The following is a 16,472-nucleotide window of genomic DNA, read 5'->3' as shown; positions in this document are numbered from 1 at the left end:
TTATGGTCTTTCCACACCATCAAGCTGGAAAGTACTAGAGTTTACCCAATCCAACTAGATCTGAAACAAATGAAAATGATATTTTAAGAAGCGAACTTTAGATTCTGCGTTTCAAAAACTTATACGTACTCAAGTTTTGCAACACTGTTTGGAGAATTTGGTGAAACGGGTTTGTATATGTCAGTAGCAACATTTCAGTGACATAACTCAACATTTTCAAACTGAAATTTGATATCTAGGGGGAAAAGGATTCACAAATACAAGTTTCAATTATTTGACTTCAAATATTGTCATTAATTCCAAATATAGACAATATGTAATATTGATCAGTTACTGTACAAATTATCCATTTGTCTCTCTGACTGGTGGCAATTGATTTTGAGTAGCTAATATCTGATTTCATTCTCCCCTTAAAGTTTATTGTAAAGCTGTTCCACTATGAAACCTTATTGGAAGTTGCTTGATGGAAGCCAAACTGGCTATAGACAGGCAGGTTTTTCTGTTGCTGCCTAGGATTTATTAAAGAAATTAGTTTCACATATTCGTCCAGCTGGAGTCCCAGATATCAGGCTTCAACCAAATTATTAACTTTGTTTATTTCTGTACTGTTAGGAAAAATAGAGGGAGGGCAGTGGGAGGTGCCAAGAGTTTCTTTGTGCTTGCAGGTGAGGCATATTTTCCTTGTTCATCTATCCTGAGAGAGAAAGAAAGCAGCGGCAGCTGTTTCTTCTTGTGTAGAGTGTACAGTGAATACACATATAATATTTTTAGAGCAAGCAGGCTGACTTGGAAGCACTCTCACTGGTTTCATTCTGAATGTAACTTTCCATTCCATGGCTGACTTTTTTAAAAAAAAATTTGCAAGCTTGAGGTGGAAGTTTGTCAGTGCTGATTTGCTACTAGATACATGCAATATCATCAAGAACCCCCACCCCCAAAGTAGTTTTGTACTTAAAAATATAAGTACCGGTAATAAGGCAGACAGTGAATTGATAAATGCTCATGTGGTACTTTTGAAAAATTAACAAAAAGGTGGACAGTTTTCATGAACTATAGGGGAGGAACAAGTGACAGGACAGCTAACTTTTTTTCTATCTAGATTTCCCCCCAATCTGGCTGCTGGTTGAGGTTGATGAGAAATGTAGTTCAAAACTACTGGAGGGCACCAAGTTGGGGAAAACTGTCATTTCTGTTGTGAAGCTTAGAGAAATCCCTGAAAAATAGACAGTGAGTTCTGTTTTTATATTATTTCTGTTTTCACCCTGATTGTAATATTTAAATAATTAAGTATGAAATGAATCACTGTTAGTGAACATGCTTGGATTCTAGCAAGCCACTGATTTAAAATACAAGGCCCGTTTTCAACTGCTGCATGATAGCCACCAGTAACAAGCAAAGACAGCATGTGTGGCTGGTGGTGCATGCAGGACTCTGGGGTCTAGGCACACAGCCCAAATGTCTTGCTGGCAGTGACAAGCTAAAATTTGGTGCGTGAATAATCCACTATTGTGTTAAGCAACTGCTCCCCTACCAAGAATTGATTGTGAACATGGGCACTTGGATCCACTTCCATCTAGATTTAGGCCTGCTTTGGGGACTAAACCAGCTTTGATTGCCTTGATGGATGACCTTATCAGGAGAGGGACAGAGGGATTGTGACCTTGTTACTCTTACTTGTTCTCTCAGTGGCCTTTGATACCATTGACCATGGTATCCTCCTGGATTGACTGAGTGGGGTGGACACTGGAGGCACTGTACTACAGTTGTGCTGTTCCTACCTGTGTGGTTGAGTCCAAAGAGTAACACTGGGGGGTGCACTTCAAGCTCCTGACACTTGTGCTGCGGTGTTCCACAGGACACTATTTTGTCTCCAATGTTATTTAACATCTACATGAAGCCGCTAGGAAGCTTAGGGCAAAAAATTCAACTGCAAAGGGGACTTGGAGATTTGTACATTTTGTATGAGAACTACCTTTTATTTATATAACAAAGAATTTTAGTTGATTTGACTATGGTTTTACTGTATATATCAGGGTAGGCAAACTAAGGCCCATGGGCCACAAGCGGCCCACAGGGGTCATTTAACCGGCCCACAAGCCGTCCCCAAACCAAGCCGCTCACTTGGTGAGTCCCTGCACGCTGCGCTAAACTGGTGCAGCACAATGCAGGGACTCACTTCCATGGCACTGGAAATCGCGTCTGCGCAGATGCAGATGCCACAAATCGCATCTGTAGAGAGGCAGACATCAGAAATTGCAGGTGCACACGCTCACATGCACGCACAATCCAGCCCATGGAGGGCTCTCCACTGGAGTGAACCGGCCCAGGCGAGGTAAACCTTGCCGATCCCTGGTATATATAGTGACTGTTGATGTTTTTGGATAATGCCATGGCCTTTGGCTAGTGCAATAAAAGTTTGTGAAATTTATATGAAGCTGTTGGGAGCAGTCATTAGGAGTTTTGGAGCATGCTGCCATCAGTACCCTGATGACACAGCTCTTTCTCCATCGTATCTGAAACAGGAGAGGGCGTGCAAGCCGTGGTAGACTGGGATGATGGTCAGTGAAATGCGTTTGAATCCTGGGAAGTTAGAGGCTATGTGGGTGGGTGGTTCCTCCTGTGTGTGGAAGATAAGCCAGTGATTTTTACAGTACATATCATTCCTTCCTCATTTCCCACCAATTAAACATTTCTGACCAACATTTATTCTGCTTGCCCCCAAGCGCTGGCTGTTGCAGTTCATGGTTTTCTGTTTCCAGAGACATGCTCTGGTTTGTTTACAAGCAAATGACAGCCCTTGCACATGCTAACATGTTTAACTGCATGTGCAGTTTTGGTGCTGATGGGGACTAATTCTATGTTTCGTTGCTAAGCTGCACAGAGCATTCTTCAGCTTCATTGCTAAATTCCAAATTAAAATGATGTCAAACTCCATCAGATCTTTGACCTCAGACATGCAGGGATGCCTGGTAACATCCCCCAAACCAGAGTGCTCTGAGCTGTGAACTCAAAGCACTTCATTTCTATTTTAACACCAGTGTCCCTACCCTCCACAAACGACTATAATATGCTATATTAAGTAGAGAGGAATGTGGTGTAGACAAACCTATTTTAGAATAAACCCTGAGCAAAGCTTTGATTGGCCTCACCCAAAAGGAATATTTATTTCAGAAGAACACAATGGTCAAATACTTGTTGTTGTTGTTGTTTAAATTGCCTTATGTCATAATAATTGCCACACTTCTAGATCCATTTCCAGGATGACTTACTCTCTTGGCCTAGACAGTAAAACACCAGTCTGAGCCTATGTTTAGTAGGCAGTATCTAGTTGTAGTAACAATGGTGCAGGTTAATGCTAAAGCTAAAAGAATATAGCTTAGGACACGCCTTTTGTATAAGCCATGGTATAATTTGGTATGATGGTCATAATCAAATCCATGTCATTCTAGGCCAATTGTATTGCAGTTCCCATGGAGACAGTGCTTGAGCTAATTTCCTTCAACATCAAAGCTATAATAAACTAGCAAATAAGTAAAACATTGAAAGCAAAAACACAAAACACAATGAAAAAACCACAGGAATATTGATGGAATCTGATCCGTCAAGTTATGATCCATCAACTTATTTGGGGGCTTTGCTTGGCAACATGTAGAAACTTGTAAATGTTATGGCACTTCTTTTCCATGTATGATGATGGTAGTTTAAGATGTTTTATACATGCTGGATCCTTCATGTTGTCTTGTCACTTTTTGATGGAGGATATTAGTCAGGAGTATAGATATGACACATAATATAATTTTTATATGATATCTGCATGTAGATTATATTGATGAAAATTACAAGTATGCATTTTCACATAGCCTTTGAGAAGTTGTTGTTGTTGTTGTTTGGCTGTAAGAAGTTCAAGCTTCCTACTTGTGGACACACCGTTGTTTAGACCAGATAGCCTGAGTAATAACCACTACTGATTCAGATCCAGAGACTATGGCTTACTGACAAAAGGGAGGCAAAGTGAATGCTAAAAAGGACCGGTAAAATTCAGGGTTGTTTCTTACTTACAGGATTAGACTGATGGAAGCAAGATGGCAGCTTTGGATGGTGAACAGAGTGGTATGGTGCACTGCTGTTTTGAGGGAAACATCAATATTGTTTCTTGGATTGTTTCACTGACATCTGATGATTTCTTTGTATTTGGGGCTACTCAGCAGTGCTCATTCATGTGGATGCTTCCACTATTACAGTCATGAACTCTACTGGAATATCTTACAAGGCAGGTCTGACTTTGGACAACTAACTACATCAGGGAGACTAGTACTCCAGAGAGTAATGCACAGGCAAAGCCACAGCTGAGCCCAGGAACAAGAACAATCAAGATTCTTCTTTCACAAAGCATCTCTTCTTTATAAGCATAGCTTCACTCTGAAGCAGCCCCCTCATCCTCATCAGACCACGTCTAAGGGGAAAACAACATATTACACACAAATATGGGCAATGACACAATGGAGTCATTTTTAAAAAAATGAAAAACAAGTTTTTTAAAAATGAAAAAGAAGCTGTAGATTTGATAGAACTGGTGAGGAGGAAAGGGTATTTTTTTAACTTTTCCCCTCCTGCTGTTTTTCCCTGATTCATTTATCTTTTTTCCCCATGGGGGGGGGAGCAGCTTGATTGGAAAATGGCTAGTGGGAAAGATTAAGCACCTCTTTCTCATCACTCCTCCAGTCAAATTTGTGGCTTCCTGGGAATGGTTTTACATTAATAATAAAATGATTATGACTTTGTGATTTGTATTTGTGTGTAAAGTGTAATTTGCCTGGTAGAAGGTTGAGCATCCTAGACAAAATATTAAAGCTATCGCCTATTGGTTCCTTAAAAGATATTCTGGAACTCTTCTGAGCCTTGCAGCCATTTCTCATGCATTTTGCTTTGGTTTGATAGGACTACTGTGGCCACAAGCCCTACTTTACAGAGAAGAGTTCTCTATTTGAAGGGCTATCCAGTCAAACTCCAGTTTAAGGATAAAGTACTATAGGAATGGAGAGCAGGGGCCTTGAAGTTGCCCATCACCAGTTAACACCTGCTCAGTAGACTGCAAGCATGCAGTTCACCTTGCCCACGTCTTCCCACTATGGTGAAATCCATTGTACTTCTGTTTAAATGACAGTCGTTCTATGCCTCCCCACAAATAATTTGTCTCTACGTATAAATCTCTGCCCTCTTCTCTTTTTGGTGATATGTTTCCTCTTTTTTGACAATGTGTAAGTGGCCCCTAGATGAAGCAGTGAAATCCTCACATCCAGGACTAGTTGGAGTCCCTGCCTCTTCACTGTGCTAGTAAGCTGTAGTTTCTAGATTCCATTGGGCTGCTGCTGTTACTTACTCAGTGAAGTGAAATTCGTTATTTTTGCCCCTTTATATAGCATTCATCTGTTGCTTTAACAAAAGTCTTGCCCTAGGCTGCCACCTACAGCCATGTTGTGGTAAAGCTGATCCTGACTCAGTTTTGTTCTTTTTCTTAAAATAGATCCTGGTAATGCTTAATGGTTGAGATAGAGTTACAGAGTTTTGCAAAGTTAGATTGAGGGGAAATACTGAATCCAAGCAGGATGGAGTGGCTTTCTGATAATTGCAGTTTACTGATTTATGGCTGATTTCATTTTCAAATCACTTTCCATGTTAAAAACTGAGAATGGCTAATCTGTGAGGTCCACTGCTTAGAGAGGATATTATATTTGCTGGGAAGACACACACACACACACAGAGAGAGAGAGAGAACTGTGGAAATGCTGTATCATGGAGGCAACAGGAACTGAGTATTGGCCTCAGGACAGATAAAATATGCAATTCTGAGATATTTTTGGTGCCTTAGGGGTTGTTAGACTTCTCTTAGAAAGGGACACGGGAACGCTGTGGTCTAAACCACTGAGCCTCTTGGGCTTGCCAATTGGAAGGTCAGCGGTTTGAATCTGTGTGACGGTGGTGAGTTCCCATTGCTCTGTCCCAGCTTCTGCCAACCTTGCAGTTCGAAAGCACACTAGTGTAAGCAGATAAATAGGTACTGCTGTGGTGGTAAACAGCGGTTTCTGTGTGCTCTGGCACTCATCACGGTGTCCTGTGCACTAGCAGCGGTTTAGTCATGCTGGCCACATGACCCGGAAAGCTTTCTGTGGACAAATGCCAAGGGGGGCAGCTGTCTCCCCTAGATCAAGTAAAACAATCAAAATATTTAGCTAACTGACCAATCACATTGGTTCTGCCCCCACTAACAAAATCCTGCACCCCTAACAGAGTCCTGTCCTCCCTAACAAAAATCCTCTCTACGCCCATCATTGCCAGTTCTCTTCAGCCTGAAAAGCGAGATTAGTGCCGCACCCCATAGTCACCTTTGACTGGACTTAACCATCCAGGGGTCCTTTACCTCTTAGAAAGTTTAAAGCCATATGAAGCAGATGCTGTAGTTTCTTTCTTACAGTGACTGAGAAAGAAATGGCTGTGCTGCTGGAGGGGGGCATTGCTCAGTGGTAAAGCACGTGCTTTGCATACACTAGGTCCCATATTCAATCCTCAGCATCTCCAGCTAGATCTGCAGAGTCACTGCCAGTCAATATAGACAGTACTGAGCTAGATGGACCAGTGGTCTGACTCAGCTTCCTGAGTTCTTTGGGTGTGTTGCAGTGGGAATCCTAGCAGGGACAAGAAAAGCTTGCTAAAATAGAGTGTAGGTGTTTTCTGCCTTTTCTTCCCCAATCCCTGTTTGCCATTCCCTGCAGGATGCTTTCCTGCCCTCTCTCCATGATGCAATCCCTCCCTCTGTTTCTTTTCCACAGTCCATCGCCAGACATCCCACCACATCCATCACCCCCTCTCCACCCACCTGCCTCTCCCCTACAAGAAGAGACTTCCCCACTCTGACAGAAAGAAGAAGAAAAAGAAAAAACCAAGAAAGACCTCTGTACCTCCCTCTGATGTCACCCCCACCATCCAGGAGGTGGAGGAAGAGGAAGAAGAGGAGGAGGAAGAAGAGGAAGCAGAATCTGAAGGGGAGGAGGTTCTAGAGAAGGATGCCTCGGCAGAGTCTGACCTTGAAGCCTCTCCCAAAGGAGAGTCTCATGGCAAACCAAAAGCAGGGCTGGCAGAAGGAAGCATTGAGGTGAGAGATTTCCTGCTCACACAGCAACAAGGGCCATGGGCTTGGAGATGCATATACAAGAATTAGGTACGGTGGAAACAAGGTTGAAAGATTTCCAGTACCCCCTGTGTTACGATGAGGCAGTGCAGATATTTTGTAGTGCTGGCTGACCCGACCATTAGTCAGAGTGTGGGTGTTACCTCAGGCAGATTTTTAGCATCATGAAAAGATAGCAAAGTGTTAGTTATTTTATGTATTGTTGTGTATTTATTTCTAGAGTGAGGTGCTTTTGACCTTTTCTGTTTCAGACGCCAAAAGAACTTGGCCAGCCTCGACTTGGGTATGTGTGTGTGCCATTTGTTGTTCTGCCATAGGCAGCAAAATCTTTTGGGCCAGACCTGATTATATGTGATTGTGTGCATGTGCATTATCTGTTGAAGACTGGTGGAATAATCACATACAGTGGTACCTTGGTTTAAGAACAGCTTAGTTTATGAACAACTTGGATCAAGAACGCTGCAAACCTGGAAGTAGTTGTTTTGGTTTGTGAACTTTGCCTCGGAATAAGAACATGTTTTGCTTCCCATTGAGTGTGTTCTATTTGTAAATTGAGTCCCCTGCTGCTATGGGAAAGCACGCCTTGGTTTAAGAACGCTTTGGTTTAAGAACAGACTTCCGGAACGGATTAAGTTCATATACCAAGGTACCACTGTAGTATGAAACAGCTGGATAGTATGAAGCATATGGGGGGGGGGAATGGGTGGATGGCAGTTTTCCAAATGATAAAGACTCACAGCCTTCCTTCTTTTTGTCAGTCTTAGCCAGGGCAATAGGAGTGGCATTTCCCAGGCTTCCTGACTGCTGTGCCAGATATGCTCTTTCCTTTGCTTCATTACAGTTTATCATTGGGAGTGATGAGGAGGAAGAGGAGGAGGAGGTGGAGGAGAAAGCCTGTGGCAGCCCATGCCCTTTGCCATTTCATGTGGCAGAGGAATGCAGTCACCTCTCTCCACTCCCTTATCTCTCCGATCTGCTGCCAGAGAAGGGACCTATTTCTTCCAAAAGGTAAGAGGGCTCAGCTCTTTACATGGTTTGGGCTTCAGATGGGATGCAGATGTTGTGGGTAGTGAAAGAAAGGTGCTTTTATGTACCCAATTCATGACCAAAATATTATTCTGAAGACCCAAACGCAGGTGGGACTGGGCTTAATTTGAGTCACATGTAATCCAAGTTTAGTTCTAGAACCTATTTCCAATTTCCAAGTTCAGTCCTGGAATTTGTAAATAGCTAGGGAGTGTGGATCTTTCTTTTCATAACTGAGAAACATGTGTGATGCCATCAGTGTGCTATATGCTTCTGGGCTTGAATTAGGGAGATATAAGCTCAAATCTCTGCTTTGCCTTGAAGCCCTCTGGGTGACCTTGGCCCAGTCACTATCTCAGATTGTCCTATCACTGAGGGTATGTTGTGAGGATATTATGGAATAACCCCCATGTACAGTGCCCTGAGCTCTTTGAAGAACATGATACAAATGTGATTGTTAACAATAATCACAACAGGCCCTCATGCACCTGAGATTAGGGGTCAGTTTTCCCAGACAGAAGACCTGCTTTGCAAGCAAGCTTTGAGCAGCTTTGGTTTTTAGAAGTGCAATTCTAAAAAAGGAATATCAGAGCTACCAGCTCTGATGTAACAAGATACTCCATCAATTGGATGGAGACGGTTCGTTTGCAGGGTTCATCCTTCCCACTAGGAAATAGCTTGTTTCTGCTGAGGCAACATTTTCCCTTGCTTCCAAGATTGTTTAGGAGAGATCAAAAGTACGTAGCCAGTCTCGTTCCCTGGCTTGTCTCCTTTTATAGGAACAACTTTTCCTATTGCACTGCCTGTGCCAACATCACACCCTCTGTTGCTGGTCTCCACAGTTTCCCTGGATATAAAGATAACAGAGTTTGGGACAAGCGCAAACTTTGGAGTCAGGTGCCAAGTGGGCAACGGGCAAGCTACGACCTGAAGGAGAGGGTGTGTATCGGCAGCATGACCGCCATGGAGAGTGCCACCTACCAGCGAATTCCCACAGATGAAGCTGAGGCTCAGATGCTGGCTTCTGCTGACCTTGATGATATGAAAAGTGAGGTTCCAATTGGGTCCCTGGTGATGGGGGTGGGGGTGATAGTGATGGTATCTATCTGCCAAGATTCTCTCCTAGTGCAGCACTGAATGAATATGGGAGGCTTATAAATGCATAAATATTGCTATGCTGCATAGAACAATAGCCCTTTGTACTAAGAGTGGGCAAGTAGATTGCGCAGTGAAGACACAATGAAGGTATATGAACCTTTTGTTTATCCCTCATATATTAAGTACTTAGATGGATACCGCCTCTAAAAGAGGTTGTGTTTTTGGCTATTACTGCATGCTCATTTATATTAATAGCTATTATAATATCTTCTAGCAACGGCTTCCATAGGTTAATTATGCATTGTGTGAAGAACTGGTTCTTTGTTTGTCTTTAAGCCTACTGTTTCTCTGTATTGATCAGTAACCACAAGCTTTTGTATTTGCGAAGATTTATGATCCAATCCTCCACATATTTACTCAGAAATAAGCCTCTGAGTTCAATGGGACTTAAGCAACACTTAAGTAAATAAACTACTCTAGTGTCAAATTGTTTACCCAAGCCACACAAAAATAATTCCTCTTGAGCTGTCGTCAGAACTGCCTCCATCTTCCAGGCAGAAATAGGCACACTTTAAGCCAGGCATAGGTAACCTTGGCCCTCCAGATGTTTTGGGACTACAATTCCCACCATCCCTCACCACTGGTCCTGTTAGCTAGGGATCATGGGAGTTGTAGTCCCAAAACATCTGGAGGGCTAAGGTTGCCTATGCCTGCTTTAAGCCCAGGTCCTACGAACAAAATAGCAGCCCTGTTGGATCAGATCAAAGGCCTATGTTGTCTAGCATCCTGTTTTTCACAGGGATGAATGTCTATGGAAAACCCACAAAAGCCCTTTCCCACTGTTCTCCAGTAACTGATATTCAGAGGCATGCTGCCTTTGCTTCAGAAGGTAGTATGTGTAGCCATCATGACTAGCAGCCTCTGATAGCCTTGCCCTCCATGAATTTGTCTAAATAATTTTTAAAGCTTGTCCAAATTGGTGGCCATTCCCACATCTTGTGGTAGCAAATTCCATATGTGATGTGTGAATAAGTAATTCATTTTGTCTGTCTGGAATCCCCCACTATTCAGTTTCCTTGGACGATCTCTAGGCAATAGTAGTCAGTGTGGTTGGGCAGTGATGCTCACCTGACCTCCAAACAGCTGAGTTGCTGCTGCTAAATGGGAAAGGAGGGGAGTGGGGGAGCAGTAGGAAATTCAGCACAGTGCAAACATACTGGCAGGAGTGGCAGATTAGCTCCATCAGTAGATTTGTGCTTTGCTGGACTTCCCACTGCTTCTCCCCCTCTCCTTCCTGGTAAGCAGTAGGGACTCAGCTATTGGGAAGTCAGGCAAGTGCTGCCACCCTGCCATGCCTTCCACTACTGCCCTCAAGTTCAAGTATTATAGGAAAGGAAGAAAAAGTCTCTCTATTCAGGCCCTCCTGAATATGTCAAAAATATCCTAAATGTTGCTGTAAGTCATTAGATAGTCTCAGTGCATAAACACTGCCTTAAAGGTTTATTTAAAATGTGCAATGACTTTACTGAAAGGAATATAAGGTGTGCAAGTCTGGAACAGAGGTAAGAAAAAGAACTGCGCTGAAATAAAATAATGGGAACTTAGCTTATATTTTGAAATTAACTCGTAGGATACCCTTACTTGTGAGGCTTAAATAAATTTGTGCTGAAAATGTATGGTATGAATGTAAAACCTAGTTTTTCTTCAGTGATGTATCTCATGTTAACAACATTCATATGTAACACAAATGCCACAAGGAATGAGTAAATGGCAGGGAAGCAGGAGAACAAGATCTGGTAAAGACTCTTGTCAAATTATTCAGGCACGGAGGGGTCAAACTAGAACTTGCAAGGGAAACACAGAATTCTCAAAATAACACTAATGTGGGGAGTGGGGGGCGTTTGTGGGGGGAGGATCAGCAGGCAGGATGGGAGTGTGTAGCCTTCCACCTGCTGAATCTCCCCTGGAAGTGTCCTTCCCTTGGACTGATTAATTCCCTTCCCTGGAGCTAGAAACTGGAAACTGGAAACTAGTCTAATTGGGGGGTGGGGGTAGCTACCTAGGGGCATTTTCAGAGGATAATCAGCAGGCAAGGGATGGTTTGAACACTGCTTTCTTCCACCCACAGATCCTTCTCTGTGAGTGCCAAGCACTGCCATTACCTCTCCAAAGGTGAAGTTGGGTGCTTGCTTTTGACAAGTGTGGCCCAAAGCCAGGAAGGAAGCAGACTGAAATAGGTTGTGTGGGGAGATTGATGGATATGAATCATCTGAATTAAGCCAACTAGGCATCTATCTGTGACTGCTCGTAAATGATGCAAATAGCATTTTTAGAAAAGGACTTTTTCTCAGGACCACAGCAGGGAAGAAAATGGTTAAATTTCCTCCCAGGGCTGGATGAGATAATCATTACATGTTAAATGCAAAGACACATTTAGCATTATGTGTAGTTTGGCCCTTACACAGATAGTGCAGTGTGTCAGGCTCCCACCTTTATCCCCCCAAAATCAAGTGTTTAGAACCCCTTCCACATTTCCTCTCCACTCTGGGAATATTTTCCCCTCCCTTCCCCCTCCTCTCCTGTCCCCATATTAAACATGGTTTTGCATTATTGTGTGCTGACACAAATCATAGTTAAATCAAACAAGGTTCCCTTATAACTCTAGTTTACAAATCCACTTCCTTTTCAGGGTTTGATTCCTGCATAATATCCTGTTCATACCAGGGTGAGGTGGGTCAATGGTCAATGGCAATAGTTCTGTAATATCTGCTGTATCCTCTTGCCAGCCCAAAACTACCAGGGCAAATAATTTCTGAGTTGTTTCTTCCAGCAATACTTTAAGGAAACACCACTCAGTGGCGTAGCATGGGGGGTGCAGGGGGGGCCGGCCGCACCGGGCGCAACATCTGGGGGTTAGGGTTAGGGGCGCAAATCCACGGGTTAGGGGGCGCAAATCCACATGTTAGGGGGCGCAAATTACTTGCCTTGCCCCGGGTGCTGACAACCCACGCTACGCCACTGACACCACTGTAATCGCTAGGGCCAGAAAAATGCATGTTCAGTGTCTACATGGAATTTTGCCATTCATTCTTCAGCTTAGTTCACACCTACACTCCCAACACTGTATTCAGAATCCACTGGTGAGGATTCTCTAGGTCTTAGTGCTTAGAGAAAAAAAACTTGAAATACTTAACTGCCTTTCTAGCTCTGGCCAGTGACCCACAGTCTAGATGTGGTCTTCTGTTGCCAAGGGCTCAGTTTTGATTTATAAGTTTATGTCTTAAGATGCTGTCCATCCATAATTGACTGGATGGAATTCTGAGATGGTCAGGCAGGCCCTGTATCTTCCCAGGAGTTTTATTTTCCCTACTGACTTTCTTGGCTCAGAGTTATCAGCAACCTTTTGTCTTCTGAGAGATCTATGTATTTTATCTCCTGAAGGGAGTGGCCACATTAGATCCAGTTTCCTGCTCAGAGGGTCTAGTGTTGTTGCAATTGCTGATAAGTTTCAAAGGCATTAGGATTCAGTTTATGTACATGTGCATGTATGGGCTGTGCTCTATGCCATGTCCCTCCCCATATGCTGGTTCACAGAAGAGACGTCATGGAAATGCCAGCTCTGAGCCCCAGGACACAGAAAAGCCAATAGGCTGCTTTCCAGGCTTCAGTGGGAGGAGACACCCAAAGAGTGTGGGGGGACACAACAGGCAGTGCCACAAGCCAAGAAACCTCTTCCAGCAGCACATGTATTGGATCTCCTACAGCAAACGTCCTACTGAGCTGTGGCAGCGAGCAAGGATACATATATGCTCCCTTGGACTCCAAGCAAGCAGGGGAAGTCTTTACACTTTTCACTTGCCTAGATGACGTATGCTGGCATTTCCTCTCAAATCCTGTCAGAAGAAATCCTGAATACTGAACCTAGCAGCTTCCCGGATTGTGTGCTGCCTGAAGAGCTTCAGTCAGAAAAAGGGTCCACCTGCTAAATCCTGCTCCTTGCCAATGTTGTGATTGTTACATGCCCCTCGACTCCCACCTGCTTAAGGACATAGCAATGGCTGTTCCAGACAGAGAGGATGCAGTGAAGGAGACAGGAGTAGGAGACAGCTCAGAAGTAGGGATAGCCATCTGTGTCGGTAACTCTTTTGGCTATGAGGACTTTGAGGAGTTTGCGCTCAACTTTGAAGACTATGACCTATGGGAGGCCATCCAGAACCACTTGGGCTATCCTAACTTGGACCCCACCCGTAAGTACCTGCTGAGACTTATACGCGCACATATGCACATTCCTTCACACAACCTGATCTCAACTATGCTTAGAGTCTAGTCTTGATTGGGTGACCAGGTTCAAAAGAGGTCAGGACCTTTAATAGTTGTGCAGACAACCTCATCCCTGTGTGACAATTAGCAAAAAAAAAGAATTCCTTCTACAGAATTATTAAAGGTACAGGACTGTTGTCCTTCTTTGCATCTGGTCATCCTGTCTACCCCTGGGTAGATACAGAACACAGGGAAGTTATACCTTGCCCTATCCCATAAACATACTTTCAGGCATTTGTGTTATTTTGGCATGGAGTCTATCTGTACAAATCTACAAAGGGTGGGAGGCTGAAGACACTCAATGGCAGTGTATACTTCCTCATTCATACACAAATAGTTGCGCTCATGATTTTGCAGTTTGGTTCTAGGTTGTAATTTGTATTTTCTAGAAATACGGCTTTTGGTTACAGTTACACGAGCGTCGTGTTGTTCTCTTTTTTTTGAAACTATTTTTGTTGATTTTTATCCATATAACCCAAGTAACAAAATAAACTGTCACGAGACAAGCACATAAAAACTAAACCAAACCAAATCAGGGTTGGCATGGGATGTTACATTCACAAGAAGAAATCATAAAGCTGTTTATCCTGATATATGAGCATAATGTTATAACATGTGTTATAAAGTGCAACGTATGCTGGTTCTACTGAAGACACACTCACAGTGAAACACACATCTTGTAATCCTACTCATATGCACTAAAACCATATTGCGGCACAGAAAACTCTGGGTCTTAATTTATCACCTAGGAGTTCCTATTATCAGTGCTGGACAGAACCACATAGTGTACTTGCTAGAACTGAGTCAACCCAGGCTGAGAAGCAGAGTTGGGGCTTGCAGTGTTTATTTATCCAAAGACTTTCCTTTGGGGCCCACAGCCTCCCAGGTCAATTTCCATCATGAATACATAGTGAGAGAAATAAGTGAGCAGCTCTGATCTTGGGACGTATAGAAGGAATGTTTTCTATGCTGCTCATTGGAGTTCTGGCTGATTTAGAGCATATCTAAATCCTACAATTTAAAGCTGCTATCGGCCCTTTTGAGGGGGTGGAATATGGGCACCATACAGATACATGTACTTTCCCTGTGTGGTGCTAAGGGCAGAAGGGTTTTACATCAATAAAACAGCACTGGGGGAAGAGAGTTAAATCTCCTTTCCCAAAAAACTGCTGCAATCAGAATTACAGCTACCAGATGCCATTTAATATTTTTTTTAAGAAGGCAGGAGATCTTATTATGGACCTCCCACATCAGATCTGTTTGTTCTTGAAGCACCAAACTCGACTTCTGTCTGCACTGCTCAATCCCTCTCCAAGGGGATGTCAGGCATGGGAGGGGGACACAGATGTATGTGACTGACATGTGAGTAGGCTAATATTATTCTCTATGTTTATAATAGTCAAACAATTCCACCTGACATGCTTTATACATTTTACACAAGTACACGAGTTATACACCTGTATCACACATATATTTGCCCTCAGATGTTATTTCTGTCTCCAGATGAACTGTACAACTTGCCTATAGAAATTATGAGCACTACATATAATATGACCCCAGAATAGCAGCTCCAAGCAGCAAGAGTGCATTAGTATTGATGAGCACTTATTGGTTTTTGTCACTCTTATGTAGCTGTAAATGGGATGGTGTGGTATCCAGCTGTCAACAGGCCTCAAATCAGGCGCACAGCCAGTGGGAGGAAAATCCCTCCGGCAATGTATAGATTTTGTTTATATTTAATTTACAGTGCAATTTGTATATGTCTACTCAGAAGCAAGCTTCATTGAGTTCAATGGAACTTACACTGAGGTAAGCATGCATAGAATTGCAGTGTTAGTGACCCAGATTCCCAAGGTGTCAGGCTGTAAAATGGTCCTTCCCATGAGAATGTGGAACAGGGGAGTGAATCCTAGCATTGCAGAGGAGACATGGTGACCATCTTCAAAAATCTAAAGGACTGTCACGTGGAACAAGCTTGCTTTCTCCTGCTCCAGAGGCTGGGACCTGAACCAATCAATTCAAATTACAAGAAAGGAGACACAACATCAGGAAGAGCTTTCTGATAGTAAGCTGTCTGACAGTGGAACAGACTCTCATGAGAGGTGGAGGACTCTTCTTCATTGGAAGTTTTTATACAGAGGTTGGATGACCATCTGTCATGGATGCTTTAGCTGAGATTCTTGTATTGCAAGCTGTTGGGACTACATGACCCTTGGGGTCCCTTCCAACTCTATGATTCTATGATTCTACTGCATTTCATACTCCCAAGATTTATTAAAAGTAGATGAAGAATAGAAAGAGGGCATGGATAGCTGAACTATCTTGAGAACACTTGGGCAATTCTGTCCAGAAGTGCTGTATTGCTCATAATTTATGCTACCTTTCAGTAATTCCACTGCTGTTGGGGAAAAATGAGAACCCCTGAACAGTTGCCCTTGGCATGAACCATTAACTTAATCAACCCCTCTCAACTGTTTACTGAGATAGACCACACCACAGCTCCCATTTTAGGTCAGAGAAGCCCTCAACTATAGCATTTGAACTGATGGCATGAGAATGTCTGCTCTAGCGTTAGCTCCCAAGGCCTTTGGCAGACACTACCTTAAACACTGCCTGCTTTTTGATGTGGGAGAACAGAAAGGCAGAAAAAAGTTGCTTTTAAACTTGTTCATGAATGATCTGGTATGAAGAGTGTGGTGACATCAAATTGTCCAGGGTGGTAAAAGCAAAAAGGAGTTGTGAGGAGCTCCAAAAGCTCCACACTGGACATGATTAAAATAGCAAATGAGGCTTAATTTCAGCAAGCATCAAGTGATGCACATTAGGCTATTTCCTCCACCCT

General features: G+C 43.1%; 2 protein-coding genes across 5 annotated transcripts in view; both read left to right on the top strand.

Moving 5' to 3' along the window:
- The window catches only part of INHA (inhibin subunit alpha), a 131,273-nt gene that overhangs the window by 84,369 nt on the left and 30,432 nt on the right, over positions 1 to 16,472 (top strand). The gene's annotated exons all lie outside the window — the stretch shown is intronic.
- SLC4A3 (solute carrier family 4 member 3) overlaps positions 1 to 16,472 on the top strand; it is a 45,292-nt gene that overhangs the window by 8,751 nt on the left and 20,069 nt on the right. For 3 of the 4 annotated variants that reach the window (XM_083726982.1, XM_083726983.1, XM_083726981.1), the window contains 3 exons: positions 6,828 to 7,150; positions 8,028 to 8,194; positions 9,055 to 9,260. In XM_083726982.1, the coding sequence (XP_083583108.1) occupies positions 6,828 to 7,150; positions 8,028 to 8,194; positions 9,055 to 9,260 (696 nt within the window). Of the gene's footprint in view, positions 1 to 6,827; positions 7,217 to 7,437; positions 7,470 to 8,027; positions 8,195 to 9,054; positions 9,261 to 16,472 lie in introns of those variants that run through there. The other variant, XM_083726984.1, reaches the window with a different exon arrangement.

Source organism: Podarcis gaigeae, assembly GCF_964106915.1.
Source record: "Podarcis gaigeae genome assembly, chromosome: 1".
Classification (NCBI taxonomy): Eukaryota; Metazoa; Chordata; class Lepidosauria; order Squamata; family Lacertidae; genus Podarcis; species Podarcis gaigeae.
This window is presented reverse-complemented; position numbering and strand designations above follow the sequence as displayed.